Source organism: Miniopterus schreibersii (assembly GCF_964146895.1).
Source record: "Miniopterus schreibersii genome assembly, chromosome: X".
In the NCBI taxonomy this organism is placed as follows: domain Eukaryota; kingdom Metazoa; phylum Chordata; class Mammalia; order Chiroptera; family Miniopteridae; genus Miniopterus; species Miniopterus schreibersii.
Window position 1 is genome coordinate 97,439,717 of NC_138104.1, and position 24,933 is coordinate 97,464,649.

At 40.5% G+C, this 24,933-nt stretch overlaps 1 protein-coding gene across 2 annotated transcripts in view; it reads right to left on the reverse strand.

Moving 5' to 3' along the window:
- The window catches only part of CDKL5 (cyclin dependent kinase like 5), a 148,696-nt gene that overhangs the window by 2,655 nt on the left and 121,108 nt on the right, over positions 1-24,933 (reverse strand). Inside the window, exons 11-17 of one of the 2 annotated variants that reach the window (XM_081126619.1) lie at positions 24,494-24,645; positions 18,452-19,418; positions 14,578-14,679; positions 14,211-14,316; positions 10,970-11,093; positions 4,623-4,722; positions 794-916 (exon numbers count right to left, since the gene is read on the reverse strand). In XM_081126619.1, the coding sequence (XP_080982745.1) occupies positions 794-916; positions 4,623-4,722; positions 10,970-11,093; positions 14,211-14,316; positions 14,578-14,679; positions 18,452-19,418; positions 24,494-24,645 (1,674 nt within the window). The remainder of the gene's footprint in view (positions 1-793; positions 917-4,622; positions 4,723-10,969; positions 11,094-14,210; positions 14,317-14,577; positions 14,680-18,451; positions 19,419-24,493; positions 24,646-24,933) is intronic. The other variant, XM_081126620.1, reaches the window with a different exon arrangement.

A 24,933-nucleotide genomic window follows, 5' to 3' on the forward strand; every position in this document is an offset into this window, starting at 1 on the left:
GTTAGGTTATGAACCAGTTCAATAAAACAAAAATTTGTTCCTGCTGGGAAAATGATCCAGACACTGTGTTTGGTGGTACTCAAAGAAGTCGAGCAGGTTTTCAAGGGTAGCAAAGTGCAAAAGTATGGTTTGAATCATAATCACAAGACACTGCCCAGTAAAGAATCTGGGTCTAGCATTATGCACGACGAGAATGCTGGAAATTTGTGCCACAAATTCCACACGAATGCAATTGGTCCGTTCACTGATTTTGGTGCACACAGTACAGTAATGCCAAAGGCCAAACAAGAGCCCTGGCTTTAAACCAAGTGACCAGCAAAGCTAGAGCCAGGCAAGATAAAAGCAAATCACCAACTAACGGAAGCTGTTTTTTCATGGAGCCGGCTAGCTCACTCAATTTGGTCAATTCAACTTGGTTTCAAAGAAACAAACTGCCAACCAAGTGTTAACAAATGTTGTGAGCCAAACAAAAAGACATTTGTGAATTACAAATGTTAATCAAATTCTTTACAGGAAATAAGGGGCTTTATGAATGCTGTCTAATCAGACAACCCAAACTAGCCTTTCACTAGTTTGTTTGCTCAATAGCCTTTTATACTTCAACCTCCTTAACTGATCCAGAAAATCCAGAATGGCAAAGAATTTATATCTCAGTGAATTTATGGAACTGGCTCAGGTACTTAACTAGCACAAAGAGAATATGACCCCATGAAAATAAAAGACATGCTGTTGTCATCAGTAAAACAAGTTTACTGGAGCAGTTTTCAGGGCTACCATACGTAAAAATGGGTACCATGGGTGGAGTGACTACAGGAAGCTTTTTCAAAGAAGAACTATGCTTTAAATGATTCTTTGAATTAAAAAGAGGAAAGAGGGATTTCTTGATGCTTGGATTCTCCCCGTTGGTGGAATCTGTCTGCAATATAAGATACAAATAAACTAATTGCAAAAGAAAAGAAAAAAAGGTGTTCTCACTGAAACTTCTAGCCCTCAGAAGCCCTCAAATTGTTAAATATTAACAGTCACTGAAAGAATGTCTGTGCTGTGTGTACATCTAGGGGGGGTACTGTGTCACTTCTCACCTGGACATAAAGAAGCCAACCATGTAATTTAACACATGCAAAAAACTTCTACATATATAGAAAACATGTGGTCATGATCAACACCTATAGAAGTAATGCCTAGAGGCCTACACACACCACTCACATTAAGCTTACAAAACACTGAAGACTTATTCATTATCAGAAATATAATTATTATAAAGAATTGTGTTTAAAGAGCTATTGATGAACTTCGATCTCTTTCTAACTGCTAGAGAAGACTTCAGCAACTAAATAACCTACCATCAATCTGCCTATTAGGGAAAAAAAAACAAAGATACTGCAGACCCTTTTGAACGTGGTCAACTCTTGAACCAGACACATCACTTGGAAGAGGAAGACCACTGTCACAGGATCCTATCGTCAAGGAAGAAGCCTGGTTCTAAGCTGTTGGAAATATTCACCCCATGGAAATAATCTGCCGCAAGTCAGAATATGGGATTTCAAAGTGAAGAAACAGAAAGTTCAGTCTTTAAATTGAAGCATGATTACCAGTTGAGGTAGATACTAACTCGGGTACAACTACCAAGTTGGCAGTCACCATATGCTCTTAAGGCTTATGTAACTCTCTGGATTTGGAACTGAAGCCAGATTTTCCCAGGCAGCTTCCAGATTTGCTTAAGTCAAAGCAGGCACCTTTACAACACACAATTATTTTTTGGCACCACTTTTCCCTGTTGTGGGGAATCTCAGTTCTCAGAAAAGAATGGTGAGGGTATTCCGACCATCTTTTATGGGTGCATGTATGAGAACATCTGAGTGAAACAGCCCATGAAGTTTCCTGTTTCCATGACTGGGTCCCAAGGAAGAGTTTAACTCGCATCACTATAGGGGCCACAAGAGAGCCCTCAGGAACAAGTGACCTAAGGCTCTCCACAGAGGTGGGTTGGTGGCAGGGACTGAGCCTGGGCCTGCTAGTCAGGAGAACCCACCTCTAGTTCTCTCAACTGATAGTGCGACTTCGGGCAGGTCACAACTTGCCTGGGTAGTTCCTATATCAGCGAAATAAAAGGGTTAAACTAGATATTTAGGACCCATTGAGGCTTTAAGATGTCCTGCTTCTCTAAGTGCCCTGGGCATCAGATTTCCCTCTAGAATCTTATGCAAATGCCACAAAGCTTTAAATCTTTTGAAGCTCAGTTACCTAGTTTCCTTTTACTGAGTTCTAGAAAGTGAAAAAAGCTAACTTTAATTCTATTTCTGCTCATTCGAGGCAGAGTTAAGGAAATGCCAGGCTTAGGAACCTGAAGTCTGGCAGGATATACTAAGTGCTCTTTGGAAATCTTACTCTAGATACCAAAGTCCTTAAAAACATTTTTTTTAACTAAAAATCCAGAGGTACAAAAAAACTTTTGGTTTGGAAGGCTTAACGCATTGTGGCCTGTACAGGTATTTTGCAGTTACTTTACATATCAAAAATGTAATGTATGAAAACCTTAAAAAAGGAAGTTCAAGTGGAGAGGATGTTAGAGAATAATACTTTTGCTATTTACCCTAACCTGTACTTTTTCAACATCTAAAATTTGAAACAGATCCTCAATAATAGTCAGTCAACATGTATATATATACTCGACTCAGGCCATGATGAGCCAGGGGCTTCAAGTTTAATGTTGGTCTAAGACAGACATCAGAAGCCAAATCTGCCCTGGCCAGTGTAGCTCAGTTGGTTGGGCATCATCCTGGGCACCAAAAGGTTGTCAGTTCGATTCCTGATCAGGGCACATGCCCCGGTTTCTGGCTCAATCTCTGGTAGTGAGCGTGCAGGAGGCAACTGATCAATGTTTCCCTTACATTGATGTTTATCTCTCTCTCTTCTCCCTTCCTCTCTCAAAACCAATTTAAAAGCTCTTTAAAAAAAAAAAAAAAAAAAAGCCAAATCTATACATAAAACACTTTCAGTCCCTTGGTTTCTGCCACTTTCTTCCACTTAACCACCCCACAAGTGGCTATAGACCTGCGGTTAAAAACAAACACATCAAAATAAGAGTGGTTAAGAGGCGGCAGTCTAAATTCAATGTTCATGATGGACAAATGTTCTATAGACAATGATAAAAGATTATTTTATTACCACTGTAAATATTTTGGGCTTTTCTACTTTAAATAAGGTTTGTTTTGTTCATCCAGTCTAAATAACAAATGTAGTAATATTTGGTTGAGTGACATTTTGACTTGAAATTCTGCTTTAAGTGGGTTTCAGTTAGAGATATAGGCAGTTTTTAAAAAATAAACACTTCAGGAATATCATACAGCCATTAAAATGAAGATAATAAAACTTGTGTAGTAACATACATGTTGTGTGTATTGATAAATATACTATTAAAAGCCAGAATACAAAATTGTACTAAAATGATTACTATTATTTAAAACAAACTAAAAAACCACCTTTCTGTCATAAACAGATGCATAGGCTAAAAAGCTAAGAGGAAATATACCAAAATCCTAATACTAGTTGTGATAGGGTGTTAAGATTAGAAATGATCATTTTTGTCTCAACTTCTCTGTAATGAGCTCATATTTATTTTATAATGAACTATATAAATTCAATAAACAAGCAAGCGAAGGAATAATCTAGAAAGGTAATCTAGAAGGATTAATAATACTTCTAGAACATCTGTGAAGTAAAAATCCTTATTTCGGCATCTCATCTTTACTAACCATTGAGTTATAACCCTAGAATCCTTTTTCCTTTTTAAATAAATGAGTCAATCACATGTGAAGTAAAAGTAGAAACAAAATCATATAAAATGGTCCACTCAACATTGTGTAGTCTGGAAGATGTCATAAAGCAAAGAGGAAGCAGGCCTCACATGGGTAAAGAAGTGTCTGCTGGCCTGGAGGCCTGGCTTCCCCATGTTTTCTCGTGTCACTAACCAGCAGAATCCTTGCTTGGGTAGTTCAGTGATGTGATATGCACGGTTCCATGGAGCTGGCCCTGGGTTCAGGCGGAGGGCTCCCAGGAGCTAGACTCATTGCATTTCACAGTTCAATCACAGGACAAACATGTCTTCCTACTAAAGCAAGCCCTGAAATGTCAAATACTAGTTCCTCTCTGTGACTGCAGTGCAGAAGGGCACTTGTCAACATGGGACTTGGATAACCAGCCAGGGGAGAATGAATGATGGTCAGTTATGATTTTTAAGAGTTAAACATAGAACAAAACCATTTACTAAGTTTTCACATATCTTTAACCCCCAGAGAGAAATAAATCCTGTAGCTTCATAGTTTTTACATGAATACAAATCCAAATAGATAAGACGTTTACTGAGAGAGGCTTGAAAAGTGTTCTCTCTCACCCAAATTAAATTCTTCTATTCCTGGAGATTCTGTTGAATCTAAAAAAGGCTCTGTGACAGGAGGATAGTTGTATAGAATTTGAGAAAAAAACATATACAGTGTATACATGGCAGGTCTCAATAAGGAAATAATTCACTGTGATTGCCAGGTACAAAATGCAAAGTACCCAAGGACTAACGTAGACTTGTTTGCCATTGTCCTACATATAGAAATTAGCCATCTACTTACTGTTTGAGATTTCTTCTTTTTCTTTTTCATTGACCTGAAAAAACCTTGTTTTTCCTTTTCCTTGAGCTGTTCGGCATGACTGATGTTTTCAGGACTTTTCCTAAAAGGGAAGACATTTTTATCACATTGATTTTTTAGTCACTCTCCTACCATTATATGACAAATATAATGAAGATGAAAATTTCATGACAGCAGGTTCAAACAGCCATGAAGATTCAAGTACACAGGTAAAGAGCATCTAAAAAGTACAGGAGGAACTGAATGTAATCAACCGTGGTCAAGGATTTGCCTCTGGCATGGACTCATTTGAACTAGCAATTTGAGCATTATTACAAATGACCTGTAACTCATGCTGTTGAAGACCTCAGAATTAGGAGTGTGAAAAGCACATGGTCTGAAGGATGCCTTTCTGCAACCCTCCGAAGGGAAGAGCAGAAACATTTTCATTATCTTCATTTTTCTATTTACCTTCTTAAAACCAGCTCAACAAGTTCATTAATAGCGGCTTGCCAAGGTACTGATCATAAAAAACAAATGAAAAATTCAATGCTGCTACAGGAATATCATAAATAAAAGTAAAAAATGCCTGAAGCTGGAAAATTCCTTTATAAAAATCTTATAGCCATATGTTAATACTAAAAAAAAAAAAATAGATAAGGGAAGAAAAAATGGACAGGAAAAAATGCTTAATACAAATGACTCTTCTGGAAAAAAAGCCTCTAATTGAAAATACTGACATTATGCTTCAGACCACCCACCCATTTTAATACAAATAGGAGATATTAAAAGACAGCAAACAAGACACCTTGGCCCCAACAAGTTGGCTATGTGTATGTTAACAGAGGCCATATATTACTTAATTTAACCTACAGTATTTAAAAAGCAACTCAACTGGTGTTATTTTTCAAAAAGGCACATTCCATGGGCTCTACTTTATATTTGAATATCTATAGAACTATGGGAAACAGCTTTCTCAAATGATTGGATTCCTACTGCTATTCCCTAAAATCAAGAGTAGAAAAATTAAAGGTGACAGAGTTTGTTCATATTTATGGTTTTAGGACACCTAACAGTGAATAAGTTACTAGAACATCTAAGAAAACATGAGCAAAGCAGCATCCTTTACTTGATTAAATATGTGTAAAGGCAGAAAACATCTCTATAAATGATTGCAGATTTGCACCATAGAAAACACCATGAAGCTATTAAAAATAAATCACATTGCCAAAGAATTTTCATTGATATGAAGGAATATTCAAACCACAGTACTAAGTAAAAATAGCAGGATTCAAAACTTTCTACATAATATGAGCCTAGCCATATTTTTAAAAAAGGAATATATGTGTACATATACATACATTTTTTAAAAGGCAGAAAGAAATAAAATAAAATCTTAATAGCTATCATTTCTGGGTAAGAGAATTATTTTGGTGATTTATAGTTCCTTCTTTTTAATTTCAACACCAACATGTACTGCACAGTGATAAAAAGGTTTTACAAACCACAAAAAAATTTATTTGAAAAGCTAAGAGCTCAAGATCAAAGACAACAAGGGAAGAGAGGGTGATGATGGTGCAGGGTAACAGAGAGAAAGAGAGTAAAAACCATGACTGTTTGAAGGAGCAATGATCATCTCTTCTGAAGTGTTTAGCCTAAAAGTTAATGGGAATCCCAAGGAAGTAAAAGCATGTACTGTAGGCCCATGTGTTCCTGAAACTCATCAGGACCTGCAATTTTAAACATCATCGAGAGAGTCCCAAGTTCTGAAGTGAAAGTTTTATAATACAACACAACCAATAAAATGACTAGTGTTGAAACTCTGAGTAATCCATTTACAGTTTTGAAAGACAGAAAGCTTCAGACATGATGGAATGAGTGAGAATGAAATAAGTGAAAAGTTGATTCTTTAAGTACAGTGCTGGGGAAAACATCCTTTCCCAATGACAGACCGGGCCTAGACCCTGAGAATTCGGTCAAACTTTCTTACGACAAGTACTCTTGAGATTAAGGAGATGAAACCCTCTTACATGAGGCCTAAAGACAGACTGCCCTAAACTCAGTTCCAGGTCGCAGCATTTAGTCCTGTGCGGGCTCTAGGACACGCAGCAGAATAGCATTGTTTGCTGGAACCACAAAAGCAGGACCCTTAGGATTGAAAGGAACCTCAGAGAGCATCTAGTCCAACTAGCAATGCTAGTTTTAATGTTCTGCAACTTCCAGAGGTTAAAAAATTATTTGCTTATGATATAGCCTGTGTCCTTCTATACTGGGGTCTGCACAGCACGGTATTCAGATGAACAGGTAGAAGCTTTTACCAATCAGAATGAAAGTCTAACAAAATCTCAGGTCTGTCGAGGGTAAGTAGTAAAGGTGCTTTCTGTCAATCCAGGAAATCTTTAAGGGGGACATGTTCATCAAGACTACAGCCCTAGGAAGGGAATGGGTGTTACTATAAGAATGTTAATGCTGGTGAGAGAGGAAATGAAGGCTTGAAACCCTGGTCCTAAGAGGAGCAGGATGTGAGACGGGCAGAGTTTACCTAATAAGATGAAAGTGAGAGGATGGAGGCAGAGGAGGGTAATGAAAGGGAAGGAGCAGGACAAAAAACCAGTGCTCACTGTTCCTATGACCCAAACACAGGGAAGATGAATCAAAGGCCTTCTGCAGTCTTTTCAGAGGCAGTGGGTAAACTAGAGCCTGGGGGGAGGGGGGACGGTGAGGAAAACATCTTCACACTGAAGCTGCACAGAGGTGGTGGGGCCAGGATCTAGGCAGGGAGAGATCCCAGAGGCCAAAACAGAAAATAAATTACCCTTGAACTAGAGGATGAAAGCCAGGAGTGAAGCGTGGGTGTGCATGCACAGAAGGAAGTCAGACAAAAGAGAGAGAGCGAAAATGGGGGGGGGGGACACAGAGAAAGAAAAAACAGAGGGAGAAACTACATTGAAACATACACATGCAGAGAATTAACAGAAAAACCAAAAGGAGAAAAGCCTGGGGGAGAGAAAGAGACAGACGGAGATGGAGAGAAGCTGCCTGGAACACAGGCCCCTGAAAAGCTATGTGTTGTACTAAGAATGAAGAGAGACTTGAACATTTACAACCAGTACTGCACACAGTAGGTAAGAGTGTGCCCCATAACACAGCAATAGACGGGTCCAAGAGCAGTAGCACAAGAGAAGGGTAGGTGCAAGATCACATCCATCTCAGGGACAGGAGCTGTAAGAAGGCCCACCCAGCTAGTCACCTGGCACATTACCCAGGGCTGATAAAAGGCGGGTGATGATGGTGCCGGGTAACAGTCCGCTTCGTGAACAGTCTCGGGACTCAAGCATCATCTCACAAAGAAGCTATTTCTCTAAGTGGTCAAGAGGAAAGAGAGAACTCAAAAGACTCACCTCAAAAAAGGGAAGGAATTAAAACCGCCTGAATCAAAGTCAACCAACATTTACAGAGTCCTTTGTATGCGCTTGGCTCTGCGTTAGGTGTTGAAAGTAGACAGAAAAATAAAACAAGGAGTGTGACTTCAAGCTGCTCACAGACTCAAGGCAGGAGCCCCGCAGGTTTGACAGAGGGTCAGACTTCGGGGGCTTTAGCCTAATTGTTCTGGGAGCAGTGTGAAGGTGAACTGAAGAGGAGAAGGGAATTAATTACTCTGTGACACTTTCCTTGCCACCTCCCCTCCTCCAGCAGAGTCACTAGGGTGCCAAGTAATGTTTGAGAAGAGAAAATCAGAGAATAATTTGTGACTTGGGTGGCAAGCAATAATGGATACCAATATATTAATAACTTTACGAGAAGAAAAAGCCTGGGATTGTGCAAATGAGTGACAGCAATTCTTCACTTAACTCCTGGGATTTCTAATTAATTTGGCTTACTGTTTAATGTCAATTTTTAGCCCAATTTTGACAGCAGCCTTTCTAAATATATTTATACATTTTGTCTTCTTAAGCAAAGCAAGAGCAGCCTATTTTTATAAATGTAGATTCTGGATAGCTGAGATGGCCAGAATAACCACTCTGGATAGTATACTACAATATCTATTTATCACTTTAAAATAAGACATAGTAGCTTGATTTTTTCATTACAAAAATGTATACACTGTAGAAATATCCTCTTCCCAAAAGAAATGTAAAGTACTACTGTCAAGGAGAAACAGAGTGCCCTTAGGAAAGTGATAATTTAGAAACAGCAATTCACTGTTACCATAGCAAGTCTTGTTCATGTTTTTGTAACAATTATCAAATTGCATTTCTCTCAAATATACACAGTATGGTGAAACAATGAGATTGCTTGTTTAAGAAAAAATATCAAGACAAGTCAAGCTTAATGAATGACTTAGCCTAAGTTACATGTGATGCACAAAGAAGCATCATAGCAGCACTATCAGGAGGGACCATGGGAACAAAAGAATATGGAAATTCATCACCGGTAATTCTGGAACTCTCTCAAGCCTCCTACCAGCAGCATCAGATTATAGATGATTCGATGGAGGCTGGTCTAATGTTTAACATCCTCTAATTTTAACTGTGCCTCTAATTTTTTTAGAACAACTGTTTTCAGGTTTCTACACACATACCCAGGTCTACTCAAACTGATTATCAAAAAGAAGCGGTACGTTGTGAACATCACCTACACCACATATGGACTCAGTTTTGATCTGACCTACCTAATTTTCACAGAACTCTGTTAGTTTGCAATTGACTTTTAAACTGTCACCACTTCATTAAGCAATGAACAAGAGGGAAAACAATTTCTTCTGTAATCCATATTCTCATAATTTAGACACTATTCTCATGGCTTGTTAAAGACACACCTGAAAACTGTCAATGCTGGTAACTAAAATACGTGGTACCTGTGCTCCCAGGTTAATGTATAAGAGATCCTGTCTACAGTCACATGGAGAGAGAATGCACCAAAGTTTATCAGCAAAGTAAGTGGAAGGGAGACACCTGACCAGTCATACCGAAGTTAGAGGACATGACCGGTAAACACTGCTAACATTAACAAGTCCTTGTTCTAGATGCTTTTGATGTTTTACCCCAGTTACTGATCACAGTAACCCTATGAGGGAGGTGCTTTTCCAAGCCCTATTTTACAGATGAGGAAACCAAGGCGCAAAGAGGTCAAAGTCACATGGCCAGAAGTGACATTAATCAAGATACCCTATTTCCAAAGTCTACCCTCTTAGTCACTAATGTTAACACTCTCATTTTATAATTAAGGCAATGGATGTAAAGTGTGCTTATAAAAGAAAAAGTATTTATAGCTTTAAAATAGTTTTTTAAATTGTTTTAAAATAATTATTTTCACCATTGGACACAGTAACAATGAAACCTTGATATAACCCTGCCAACAGGGTCCAAATTGTGAAACCACATAGAGTTGGGAGAACCAACCCAAGGCCCTCTGTGACTTCTGGCAACAAACCCCACAGATGGGCTCTCTGACAGGCTGGTCTTATTCTAAATTCAGTGTGTTACAGTGATGCACCATTTAATTCTACTGGTGGAGAACTTGGTAGGTAGTTCTATGAAGTACACATAAGTGCCCCTAACATCTGGATTCTGGGCAGTCTTTCTGGGCAGCTGAGAATACAAAGTCCACATTACTATTTTTAAAAAGTCCTTACTTTCAGACAGGTCTCCTAATAAGACTTGATATATGTTATAATTCTCCCCCTAAATTTTTATTACATATGACACAGAAAGATAAAAGGATTAGCAAAGTTGGCACATCCTTTTAATGTCTGGCTACCATTACACTTTTGAGGTAGCATAAAGAATTGTTCCTCCACTCCTATCTTTTCACCCTGAAAAAAGTAAGGTGGCACAGAGATGAAAAATATGAGCTGTGGAATCAGAATCCATGTAGGTCTAGATCTTGGCTCCTGTTACTGGCTGACCAGCACCAAACAAGCTCCTTACCTTTTCTAAGCTGCTGTTTTTTCATCTGTAGAATGGGAGCCACCCCTGCTTGAAAGGCTGTTTATGAAAACTGAGTGAGATAGCGCATATAATTGCTAAGCAAAGTGTCTGCTATGTGATTCAATAGCAACAAAAGAGGAGACAGGGAAAGACCTCAATCATGTCAGAAGAGTGCAATGGAAGACTTATGAGGTACCTCCTGATCTAGGGGATTTTTTTTTTTTTTACATATTTAATATAAATGCTGAACTTGAAAGAAACCATTACAAATAATGACAACTCATATTTTTCCTTATCAAACAATTTCTCTTGAGAAAGGTCTAGCAGGAGGAAGAATGCTCAATGTTTATCCAGAATTTCTCTGAAATATCAGATCTCCAGTTAGAAAAAATAAGAGTAAAAACAAACCAAAATACTTACCAAGTTTCAAATGCTGGTTGTCTTTTTGAGTGGTTGGTTCCAGAACTGCTGTCTGATGGCAGAGAAGAAACTCTGCTTGACACATTATTATCATGGAAAGAATTATCTGGGCGTGGAGATGGCACTAAATAAAAAAAGTCACTGATGTACTCTTTTGGTCAAAGCAGTTTTCAAGTTATTCTATTGCATTTTTTTCTGACATAAATAAAATATAAACAGATAAGTCAAAATCCTCATCTGCCCTCTAGATAACTTTTGTGTTTTCTGAGGGTGGAGGCATTCCAGGGAACATTCTCCCTACTCCCACTGCTTACAAGAGCAACTTGCGGGAGGGTCAGTTAACAACAGGAAATAGCCCGGCCGGGCGTGGCTCAGCGGTTGGGTGTGGACCTAGGATCCTGGAAATCGGGGTTTGATTCCCGGTCACAGCACATGCCCGGGTTGCAGGCTCGATCCCCAGCAGGAGGAGTACAGGAGGCAGCCGATCAATGACTCTCGTCATTGATGTTTCTATCTCTCTCTCTCCCTTCTTCTCTCTGAAATCAACAAAACTTATTAAAAAAACAAACAAAAACAAAACAACAACAGGCAATATATATCATATCACTGGGCAATATCAACTGACCTGTCAGCTGATAAACTGAAAAATATTGTTGGCTATTTAAAGGTATGAATATGACAGCCCTCCTTCACTGTTTTGGCATTCTTTGAAGTTGAAGCTTTTTTACATCATAGCCCCAACTATGCAAAACCTATTCTTAGTCTGAAGTGATTCTTTTTGTTTGTTTGTTTTTGTTTCTTTAAATCCTCATCCAAGGATATTTTTTCCATTGCTTTTCGGAGAGAGTGGGGAGGGCGGTGGAGAAAGAGACAGACACATACACACACACACATCGACTGGTTACCTCCTGCATTTAGTGATTCTTAACAGAATATGTGCTGGAACATACAAACTACCGTTTAAGCCTTGATACGTGGGAGGCAGCATCAATTTTATATTTTTTAAACTAAATCCCAAAGAAATTAGGTTACTTGCACCAGAATACAATTTTTTCTTTAAGTTCTCAATCCAGGAATAAACAGAAAGATAAACCAAATTGTATTTGAGTAAATACTGCTGATTTCTAGGTGAGGGTTACTATTTTTTTCTGTCAATTTCTAAGCTTGATCATATATCAAAATATATTGCAAATTTCATCACAAAAGGAATATGCAGGCTGTATATCAAGATAAATGACACCATTTCACTTGACTCATGACCAGTAGGACTGAAAAGGGAAAGTATTCTGGAAACATCTGTCATTTCAGTGATACCACTAAATCTTCATCCAGTTAGATTTAGTAGCATCATTGAAATGGCAGCTGTCTCCAGATGTTCACCTAGTCAAATCTTTTCTTTCTATTTGTAGACTTTCTAAACTAAAAATGTTCTGCCTGCCAAGCCCTGAAGTGGATTATCAGAAAGATAAGTGAGGGGCTTTGCTGATATTAACTGATTTAGTTTACTTACAATAAAAATAAAACTGTGGTCCTGGATTAATTAGAATTTTGTTAACATTCCACAGACAGACATCTATAGAAATAACATATGCATGGTCCATTTTAGGAGTAAAACTTATAGTGATAAAGAAAAAAAAGCTTTTGCTAACATATACTACAAGATTTTGTTTCAATTCACTTTAACGTGAATTAAAACTTTAGTTCCATAAGATTCTAAAGAATCATGGTATGAAAAAAAGGGCATTAAAAGGTATATTTCATGCCTTATGCTTTTTCTAAAGGTGGGGCTGGGAGGGAACAGAGTAGCCTAGTCATTCAATATACATTTAGTCCTGAATAACACTTGTATGTATTTATTTAGCTTGGGTTCCTGGTTAAAATGACCAAGCAGCTGTCCATTCCCCCCCACTCCCCAATTCCTGCCCCTTTCCAGCTGTCCTCTCAAATTAACACCATAGTGAGAAGCCAGGCAATGCGGTTGTGGGCACTGGTAGAAGGTTTTGAAAAGTTAAGCCTCCCAGACCCACGACCTTGCCCCACCCTGGTGGGCTTGCTATCTTTCTCCTTACTACAGGCTGGGGCTCCCCAGGGCTCCCAGCCACTCTGTTACTACACAGCTCCTCAAAGGGGATGCCTTTCTCTGTCAACATCTCCCAAATCCATATGGCTCCCAAAGCATCTGTTTTAGATGCCTATTAAATATCTAAGTACATTTTTAAGGCTGTGCAAGTACATTTGAAGGTTTTCTTTCATTCAATCAACAAATTTTAATGAAACTGCCAGGCTGTATGCTAGTAAATGAGGGTGAAAGAGGAAAAGGTAAAGGGCCGCACAGCCTTGTGAGAGAGACATGCAGACAAAGAATCAGTACCGTGTGCTCTGTGTCATGTCAGAGGAAAAAACAAAGAACCACGGGTGGAACAGGGGAGGAGACACTTCAATTTGTCTGAGTGAGCAGGGAAGACATCACACTGCAGAGGACCTCATAGTAGAACCTTAAAAGGGACAGAAACAAGCTATCCACGCAGGGGGAAGAGTGAGTTTCAGGCCAGGGGAAGGTGTGGCCTGTGTGAGTCCCACGGGCTGGACACCAGAGAGGAAGAGGAACAGCTAGAAAGGATGGCAGGACCAGAGCATGGAAAGTCTGGAATGCCATCCTAGGGAATTCAGATTTTGTCCTGATGCCAATGGGAAGCCGCCAGAGGACTCTCAGCAGGTGAGACATAGAGGACTATGGGTGAGGTGGTGGGAGGCAATGGGTTGCCTTGCTCTATTTTTCCCCCTGTAGCGTTTATTACCTTTTAATGCTCTATATAATTATTGCATTTAGTGCTGCTCTCTTCCCATGAGGATGTGAGCTCTGTGAGGTTAAAGACCTTCAACTGGCAATATTCACTGCCATGTTCTAAACTAGAACAGTGCCAGGCACACAGGGTGACCTCGATAAGTATTTTACTACTTAATTGAATCAATGAGTGGTGTGGTCAGAATACAGCTTCAGAAGGGTCATTCCAGACACTGTTTTGATGGTGACCTTGGAAATAGGAAGACTACTCAAAGAAGCCAAGTCAGAAGCCTCGAGGATCTGAAAACAGCAGGATCCGAAGCCGGGAGAAGCGCTGGAAGGTGACAGCACAGGTGAATCACACTGACGTGAAGCCAGGGCAGTAAAATGTAGTCAGGGGGTGTAGTGAGGGGCAGAGGAGAGAAGACCCTGTTGGGTGTCAGGGGCCAGGCTTACCTCGGTAGAAGCTGCCAACTCTCCTCGGAACGGGATCATTGTATAGATGTCTATTTTCTTTGGGGACAGTGCCATCATCAGAGTGGGGGTCATGATATGCTCCACCCTGAGAAAGGAAACAAGTTTATATAAAGTGAATAGCCTGTTAAATTAGAATAGTACCTCTTGATTTATAATTTACTCCAGGATCATTTAAAGAGAGAACTCAGAATTATGGCATGAGGAAAACTACTTTATAAGCCAGTTCAAATTATTTGTGGAGGATGGGTATGGATAAACTTTAAAAGATGGGCTGTAATGATGTTGAACAACCAATCTTTACAGACAGGTTTTATCATACAAGGCAGCAACTCTGGAGAACTCAGACCTCAGATTTCTGCCGTGTGTGGAAAGCAGAGGTGCCTTCTCTGGAGGGTTCTTTCACAGAAGATCTCGCCACAGTCATCTCTGGAGGGAGCTGTTCCCCAGGCTGAAAGTCAAATTGAAAAGCATTAATAGAAGTGTCCTTATAAATGATGAAAATCACCTAAATTGCCATGGGCTTTATTTGGTATAACTAGTACCTTAAATGACTAAAAGAAAAAATATTCGTTGGCTAAAACATAAATTGTCCTGTAAAACAGTGAGTCATCTGATGAATGTAAAATAAGTAAAACAACTGTCACACAGATGGAAAGTGAAATTCTCATTAAAGTTAAGGCAAGCAGGGAATGAATTACCCTGAAAATAGTTCAATTAATTATTAAAAACAAAGAAAATTGTCTTCCTAATATCTAGATGGCCGCGGTTCTGCGCAGCACTCTAATTAGAGATTCTATTAGTTAATCCAAAATTTCTCTAGCAGATTTTAGGCTGAGTTCTCCAAAAAGTACTGTATAGATCCAAAATTATTTTTCATGAAGGATTTATATGGCATATTCAGATGAAAACTCAAGTTCTTTGGATATATCAAGGAATAGAATCAGTACTCTTAAACATTTATCTTAAAATTCTCTACCTACTATAGTTTATATACTTAAGTTCTCTTCTGAATCTTCTCTAGGATAACAGTATTTATATTTCATGTATTTTCTTAAGCATAATTACGATGCTGCTCATCTCAGGAGACACTATCTGTTTCTCTCAAGGAAGTGATTCATGAGCTAAGAGCAGCGCTGGGCCACAGTGGTGTTCAATGAAGGGAAAAGCAGCATTTTCTACCCTCAGAAAAAAAGATTAAGGAACAAAATTAGCAAGCCATTAAGAGGAGTTAGCTGCATTGCATATTATCTTGAGCCTTATGTGATGTATCGAAAACATTTTATTTAAATTTTAAAATCTGAGTCTATCTGTCTTTTTCCTCCTCACTCCCCAAATGTACTATGAAAGGATTCTGGGCAGGAACTCATCCAATGTAGCCGTTCTTCTTTCTACTTTATGACAAGATCTCATGTGAATTTTAGCACCTGTATTGTTTACAAAGGCCTCTAAAACAGTATTTTAGAAAACAAATGATTTACATCTAACCTAAACTCTTAAATGACAGTGCCAGTCCAGGCCCCATACTCCTGAAGGCAGCCACGCCACTCTGCAAGAGAGCGAGTCCCCTCATTTATTCATGGATTTAGTTACTTGTCAAGCCGTCTGCTATCTCTGTGCCTTTAAACTTGTGCTGTCTTGCAGCTTGGCACTGTACATCCCGAACTGGACCTAACGTTCAGTAACAGTTGGATCTGTGCTTAGCCCACAGTAACTGTTTATAATTAGCTTATTTCTACCCTGTTCACAAAGTCTTTTTTCTGGAACTCTCAAAGAGCCAGTCCACTTGTCCTTTTCCCAAGTTCAAGCCTTTTGTTTTTCTTACTTCTGTTTACACTATGCTTAGTGCTAGCATACTTTACCTGGGTTTGACCTTAATGTCTATGGGTATCTGCCAGGCTGTAGAGATCTTTGTAGGTCCTAGAGGTTCTCTCCTCTCTAGAGGGACTCCTTGGGGACCCTTCCGACCACTGCTCTGACTCTAATCATGGCATCTCCTGCCCCTCCTCTCACCTGGGTGCTGGACGGTCGGTCGTTCCAACCTTGTGGAGAACGCCTCTGCTTAAGGGTCCAGGGCCACTTCAACCCCAACATGTCAGCATGATACAGTACAAAGAACGCTGGCTAGGGACCTGGACATTGCCTCAGATCCCAGCTCTGCCCTGAACTAGTAAACTTGGGCAACCCAGCCAACTTCTCCAAGCCTCAGCACGCTCATCTGTGAACTGAAGGGGTTGATTTCTGTGGCTCCAAAAGCTCTCTCATCTCTGAAAAGGTGCTCCTAGAAAAGCAGCCTTGAAGGCTTTCTTTTTCTCTATTCAGTGTTTCAATTCACAAGTCCTGTTGTTTCCACTTCTGAGGAGTCTTTAAGACCCACTCTCCGTTTTCCTATTGGCACTGACAGTCCAGAACATTTTCTCCTCACTTCATGATTGGATTATCGCAAAAGCCACCTGAAATCTTACATTTCCATTGCAGCAAGGTGGAATAAGCGGCAATCCCCACAGCACACCAAGCTACTGAACGTCTCTGACCTTCCTCTTAGCTCTTTTCGCCCTCCCTTAGAGCCCCTTTCCATTGTCTTCCCCTAGTTAAGTCCCAGAAGTCTCTGCTTAGATAACACCTTCCCTGGGGGACTCCCACAAGCCCCTGGCTGACTATGCTGCTCCTCTCCCTACCGCACATGGCCAAACACAGCCAAACGGTATTATAATGAGCTATATGTTGGCAGGTGTGCGACCCTCAGCCCAGCCCACACACTCCAAGAGGGCGGGGACCACATCTTTCATCTTTCTTGTCTAATTAGAGCGGATCACGGTGCCTCCCGCAGTTAACGCCTAATGCATTTTCATTCTCTAGCCTTCCAAAGTCTCTACGTCCTAGCTCAGAGCAAGACCTTCAGTCACCCCTAAACTCATTTCTGACTGCTCCTGCTCACAACGCTCTCTCCCTGTTCTCAACTCCTATTTATAGCCAGTGCCATAGGAATGTGGTTCCTAATTAGTCCATTGTTATCATGTATAATTTAAAATCTTCCCTGAGAGAAGTTTCTCAAGGGCAAGCACCCTAACTCAGACTCTTCTGAGTGCCTGAGAATACCCAGCACACGAAGCCGTCCCACGTCTCAAGAACGGCCCCCACCAGCAGCAACAACTAAAATCTGTTCAACACTTACTCTGTGCTGAGCACTGGCCATGGTGCTTCATACACTGTCTTTAATCCTCACAACAACACTCAGGTGAGGAATCTGAGGCACACAGAGATTGTATCACTTTCCCAAATTCATAGTTTGAAGCACATTGCAGAACTGGGATACAAACCTGGGTCTGCCTGGCTTCCCAGCGGAGCTCTTAGCTACTTTGCTACACCAATCCCCTCTCTCCAGCACTCATCTTGCTAAGCCTTCCATGACATTTTCCATCTGTATTTTCTGGAGTTCTTACACACGCTGATGAACCTATTTTCATAGCCTCGAAAAGGGGAGGACTTTCCCTACATGAAACTCTTCCCCTTCTGACAATGGCTTTTCTCCACCTTCATTTCTTTGATGCAGGTGAATGTTTAATATTACAAAACTAAAATTAAAAAAACACACACCCCAAACTGTGTTCTGTTGCAAGAATGCTGCTGCTTTTAAACAGGTCAGTGTCAGTTCTAGAGTCTGAAGATCAATAAGGTGGAGGAAGTATTATGCTAAAAACACTGCCTTGGGATTTAAAAACAATCCAAAGACTAAATATTAACATTTACCCTGGTCTCCTGTTAAATTTCTCTCTAGTTGTAGATAAATTTAAAACTTTTCAATTCAGTTAAGATACTGAATAAGGTCTTAGCAAAGGGTTGATTTAAGCAAAAAGTAGTTTGGAGGATTAGAGAAAAATCCCCATAAATTCTCACTGAATTTTGAAAAAATTAAAAATTAACCCATACAGCCAATTCTATACAAATCAAAATAGGATGCACTCAACAAAATATGCCAGAAAGAAACATTTACGGAAACAGGTTTCTGAAAACAAGCTTTTTGAGTTCTGAGTACTCAACAATTAGCTTAAATACTTCAATCATTTTGAACCGATTAGTCCTTCAAGTGTTGCTTCCCTAAATGCATCCTTTCAAGCAAATATAGCCTCTTCCAGTAAAGAAAATTGCAGACTGATCCTATTTTCCCCTGCACCACCTTCCCATGGTGAGCCAACAGATCGGGTCACCGCCCTCAGCTGTACCTGGGGTGACAAGAGCTGTAGGCTGTTGGCTCTGGCCGCCATCCCTTGCCCTACGCTCAAGCTTCCGTCCAAGCCTTTGGCTCTCACTTTGTCCCGGGTCACATACATGGAATGTCTATGTGGGCGCTGCTGGGAGGAAAAGGGGCTGGTGTAGCCCAGCCCATAAGAAAAGGATTCATGAGGTGCAGACAGCGAATGAGAATGGCTGCTGTCCACGTGCTCTGGCAACTTCAACTCATCCATCGTTTTTGAATGCCTGGCTGTGGTTCGGCGTGAGTCCAGAGTGCCCTCGCTTCGGTTATTTCTCCCCGAGGGGCTGAGCAAAGTTCTTGTGTCGCTGTGCCTGGTGGGAGTCGGGCTGGTCGGAGAGTTCAGGTCCAAGCAGCTGGATGGGAAGTACCTACTGGTATTGGACTCTGAAATTTGGGCTCTGGATTCAGAAAGGTTGCTCACAGACTTGGAGTCACTCAATGCCCCATGGCTTTTGGCCTTGGTCCGGTAGGACGGACTCCTAGAGGACTGGGGAATGGTGTCAATATAGCTGTGTCGACTCTGCTTTTCAGTGGGCTGCAGGGTCCCGGCTTTGCTCTGAGAGCTTTCCATAAACGAGTGGCGGTTCTGCTGGGATCTGCTGTTCGACTTGAGGTACTTCGTGCCCGGGCCTTCCGAAGGCTTTGGGTCAATGTTGAAATCAAACTCTGACTTTGACTTGGCTTCTTTTGGGCTGAGAAGGTGTGGTATGTTGTTGTTGGTAAGATCTTTGCTGGTAGAGCCGGGCTGGCTGCTTGCTTGGTAGGTTTTGGTGTGCATAGGACTAAGAGTAGCTCCAGCAAGGTTTCCGTTTAGGAAGCTTTCGTTGGCAGGTAGGCCTTCGTCAGCTCGAGGCAGACCCACACTTAGGTTCTGGATGTCCTTGCTGTTAGATCTGTGGTGAGACTGCAAAGCAGCACTTTTGCTGGCTTGGTTTCTATGTCAAAAACAATCCAAAAAAGAAGTATATCAGTTTTCCTCAATAGCAGACACACAAAAAGTATCATTTAAAAAAAAAAGAACGAATACCTAAAACACCTCAAAGACTAAAAACATTAAGTCTCTCAAACTAGGGTCAACAAACAACAAGTAACCATAAACAGTAAGTGCCTTAGATCAAGTCACTCCGCAACAGAGCGCTGGTCCTGATGAAATGATTTGGACATCCTTAAAAGCTCAGCTAACTGGCTGCCAATAGTTTCTAACTGATAATCTGGGAAAAATGCTTTTCTTATATTGCTGCTCACATGAGTGTTGCTTATAAAACACCTGCTAAGAAGAAGAGACTTAAGCTATAGATAAACTCTTTATGACTCTTTTGTCTGCTGAAATGTCAGAAGGCAACATTTACACTTGAAGGTCACTGTGCTCGGTGAACTTTGTTTTTATTTGTCAAACTCAAGGCCTGCCTCAGAGGGACATACTCAGAGCATAAACACACAGACACCAGTGTCTCTTTTGTCCTTAGCCTGTATCATCAAAGAATGAAAATTCTAGGAATCTACTCAATAAGAGAAAATGAGACTATAAAAAGAAATGTAGACTGCCTGGTGAGGTTTGTTGGTGAACATGATGACCAATGTTTATATTTCAGAGAAGTGGTAATCCTTGGGGTACATCAGATACCTCCCTGTACGTTCAACAGAAGTAACTGGACCACAGGGATCTAAAGAGTTTACATCTCTCCAAAAGGCATAATTTATTCTCTTCTTCATTTCACACGTCATTATTCCAAACTGACTGAGGCCGTCTTTTGGATTCAAAACTTCATTTCCTACTTGGTTTAAAATATAAAATATAACTCTAGAGGAAAACCTTGTCCTCTACTTGAAAGCTGAAACTGACATTGCAGCAAGATCAATTTGGTCTACTGTAATTATTTAAATGATGAAATTGTACTTTGAGATAGGTAAGAATGCTTTGAAGTAAAAAATAATTCCTGTTTTCCTGCCTTCAGAAAGCTTAGCTGCAAATATTGTTATTGCTAAAGATGGTTTGATTTGGGAGAGTTCGGTTCCCACACTAATTGGCAGGACTGTCACATTTTCCCCCCTGGAAATGGTAACCTGAAACCATGCCTTCCCATTTCCCTGAGAACCCACTTGCTCAGGCATCAAAGGTAAGGGTCCTTTTCCCCTCCCTCCCTTTCAGAGTGTTGGAGTATCTGGTATCAAGCAAGCCTGTACTAGTGTGGAAGGCCCCATTCCCTAAATGTACTCACTAATCTCTCACAGTCAGGTCACAAGAATTCCAGCATAAAATGTCACTTAAATACAAACTAACTAAATGGCAGATCCCAGACCTAGAAAGAAATTACAAAGAAAGGCAAGTTTCGCTTTCTGTTAAATAATGTCAACAGAGTTTATCCCCTGGTCAATAAGGGACAGTTCCCAGAGTCGTCTGTCAATTTATATTTCAGTAACTAGAGTATCTTAGCCACTTTTCAAAACCCCAAATGACGATAGACAGATAATCTCACCCATAAATGCATATGATTCAATGTGTTGGTTATTCTCCATCTGCCCAACTCTCAACCCATTCTCCACTCCTCTCTGCCCCGTCCTGGGCCTCAGGAGCGCAACGCTGTAGATTGTGTCACTCAGGCTCCCTTGCTGTCTAACTCCCAGGTGGACTTAGCAGTGCAAGGGCCTGGGGCCTGTCTTCCCTGCTCCTTTCCGGCATCAGCACCCTGACTCAGATCGTAGCTGTGTCCCTCCAGACTACAGCTCCCACAGGGTGGCTCCTTTCGCCTGGCTTCCCTGGGTTCTCACAACCCTATTTTCCTCCCCTTTCTCCTCCAGGCCTAGAAAGAGTAATAGCAGGTATAACACACACAGACAGCGTGAAATGTCTGAAGCTCCAGCCAGGAAAGGATAGAGAAAAGTGAAGAAGGCTGCTACAGTTTTGAAACTCTTGGAAATATTGCTTTCAATGTGGAGCATGAACCCACACTCGAGGAAGAACATACTGTTAACAATGTAAGATACAATTTCTAATGTGAAAATGGAGACTATAAAGTTAGTTAAGGTAGAAACATTTGTCAGAGTTAGGTTTACCATAAATGTACTAAGAGTCTAAACTGCTATCCTGAAAGTCTCTGCCTTGGTATGAATCTGAAGGCATTGAGCTTTGCACATAATTCCTATGCAGGAAGGGTATCAAACTGTCTTCATTGGAGCCCTGCCAAAGCACAACAATAAAAAAAAAAAAAACCTGCTCTGAAAATTCAATCTCTTTGATACACAATTGTAAGCAATCTGTGTTAAACTGCCAACCACTTAAGAGGATTTAAAATATAAACCCTTCTGAAATGACTGGAAGGATGGAAGGGAAGGGAAGGGAGAAGGGAGAAGGGAGAAGGGAGAAGGGAGAAGGGGAAAGGGGAAAGCGGAAAGGGGAAAGGGAGAAGGGGAAGGGGAAGGGGAAGGGGAAAGGGAGAAGGGGAAAGGAGAAAGGGGAAAGGGGAAAGGGGAAAGGGAGAAGGGGGAAGGGGGAAAGGGGAAAGGGGAAAGGGGGAAGGGGAAATGGGGAAAGGGGAAGGGGAGGGGGAGGGAAGAAAGGAGGAAGGGAAAGAGGGAGGGAGAGAGGAAGGACAGATGACCAGTTATTGGTTACAATAACTTTTCAAAGCAAACATCAAAGATGCAAAGCTACACTTTTATGAAGGAGGTTGGCTAGCAGGACTGGTGAGAGGGCAGTGACGGGCAAGCTGAAGTACCATCCCACCATGTCCAAGGTGAGCTGAACCACCAGAGAGTCTGAAGGAGACTTAGGCAGGAGCTAGGTAATGCAAGAGCCCACTTCGTCTCCTAGAGAGACATGAGTTAGGATGACAGAGGACAGGGTGTGTGTGTCTCAGGAACAAGGCAGGGGAGTGTGTAATTGGCAGCAAACATGATATGGTGCCATGAACATTTCTACAATGGTGCTGCAAAGTCCAAGGAAGTCATGGTCTGTGCAGAATTAGTGTCCTCAAAAAAGAAGGGCTTCTATGGAGAAAATATGGACCATAGACAAGTGTGGAGAAGACATTTCCAGATACATGAAAATTGAGCTAATATATTCAATACAGTGTCAAGATCTAAAAATGAGTTCTTCCAGAGATTTTTATTTACTTATAAATTCTATTCTCATCTGCTTCAAAAAGGGATTTGGGAGGATTCCTCAAAGACCTATATAAATGGTATCCTCATCACCACACACATCCTCCTCGACAGATCCCTAAAAGAGGGTTCCCAAGGCGAGTCTCAATCCCCACTGGGGACCTCTCTCAAGTGAGTCACTAGGGGACAAATATACATTTCATGGTATGGATTATACCACTAATCACTACAGCACGAATCAAAATTCGGTCTAATATATATATATTTTTAAATATATCTTTATTGATTTCAGAGAGAGGAAAGGAGAGGGGGAGAGAGAGAAACATCAATGATGAGTCACTGATTGAGCCCGCAACCCGGGCATGTGCCCTGACAGGGAATTGAACCCCGATCACCTGGATCCTAGGTCGACGCTCAACCGCTGAGCCACGCCCGGCCGGGCCAGTCTAATATTCTTTATATCATTAGGATTCTTTATCTTTGCAAATGTAACATAGAGGAGTCAAATGACCATTACAGCAGAAGGGAGACAAAAGCACCTGAACTGGGAGTGATCCCAGATAAGACAGGCATAATGTGAAGCTCCTCAATGCAGAGGAGCAACCAAATGATAAATACTATTCCTTGACTTAGTGTACTCAGATCTCATGCAAACAGAAAACAAAGTGAACACGAACTTGGTTAAACAGAATTTGAATTTGCTCCCAGGCTTTCAAACAAACAAACAAACAAACAAACAAAACAGGTAAGAATGGTTTCTAAGATGTAAGGGAAACAATACCAAAACCGATCATTTTAAAGAGAGTAAACAGCTATAAAAAAAAACAAAAACCCAAAATAACAAAAATCAAAAAACAGTCACACCATTGCAGTTAAGCAGACAAAATATAGGATAAGTGGTTATTGGTAATTTATGGATGCACTCACAGACCTAAAAAGTACCAGGTCTTGAGCTTTCAAAATTCTATTACATTAAGAATCATTGTTCTACATGGAGATAAAAATTGGGGGAAAAGAAGAGAAACTTATATTCAAAAATCTTCATAGTAAGACTTATTGTTTTTTATTTCTCTTCTAATAGTAGATGAGAGAGACTATTTCCTATCTCCCATAGTTTAAGCAACACTGGATGACAAAGCCAGCTTCTTGGGAGAGGAAGGAAGACGAGGAGCCCATGACAAGCACACTGCCCTCCTGTAAACGCAGCGAACAGAATCAGGGAACGGCAGTTCTGGAGAGGGAAGCTGATTGCAGGGTCCAATCCCTTGTGACAATCCCTGCCCCCCGGAAATAGAGGCTGTTTTTATTTTGTTTTTAAAGATTATGCTGCAAAAATTACATCTTAAAAAACACTAATTTTAATCACTATCTTCCAAACTGACTTTACTATTTCCACATTCTTACTCTTATGAAAAAAATAACTTCTCAAATCAAAACTTAAAGACAAGAGCAACAAATACAAGACCCTTCCATAGGGCCAGACCTATTTGGTTGAGTTGCAAAGATGGTCCTAGGTATCTTCCCACCCATCTGTGTTTGGTATCTTCTCCCTCTAGAAATCCCCTTGCCCTAACCTATCCTTCCCCAGGGATCACAGAATCTTCTGGGTACCATTTGCAAAGAATTTTCTAGCTCATGAGGCTAGAATCCTTCTTAGCCGCTAACCCATGCTAACTTTCCCAGGGAACACATAGGTTTCCATAATCTACTTGTTAAAGATAAGAAAATCTTTAAGACCCACACGACTCTTAAATTGTGGTTTTGAATCATGTAATAAGCATAAGGAAGATATTTTTGAATAAAGAGGGCTTTCCTTCTTTTCTCTAATTGCATCACTTAAGCACCCACCTCCTCCACCTACTTGTAAGACCAATACTGCATCTGTATTTCCTTAAAAGGGAATATTTACCTATTAGATAAAGTACTGCTTTCCACGTGGTAAGGTTTTCTTTTTGCTGACCTTGAAGGCGAGCGATCCAAAAGTCTCTGGGTTTGAAATGCAGGGTGATTCAAACACTGTTCTGTCAAGTATCTTTCAGCAGGGTCCAACTTCAGTAAATTCTTATGAAATAAAGTTAGGATTGGAAAGAAAATTACAACATGAAATTTAATGTCTTAAAAACCTTATCTCTTTTCTTATAAAAGAAATGCATGGTCATTGCAGAATATCTAGCAAATACAGTTTAGTCCAAAAAGTTTTTTTTTTAAGGGACTATCTAAATCACCCATAATCTTACCATTGTTGTCTGTAGATTTGCCCTCCAGCCCCTTTTTAAGTATCACATATCTTTTCTTTTACAAAATCTGGCTCAGATTGTACACTTAAGTTTTGTATCCTGCACTTTTCAT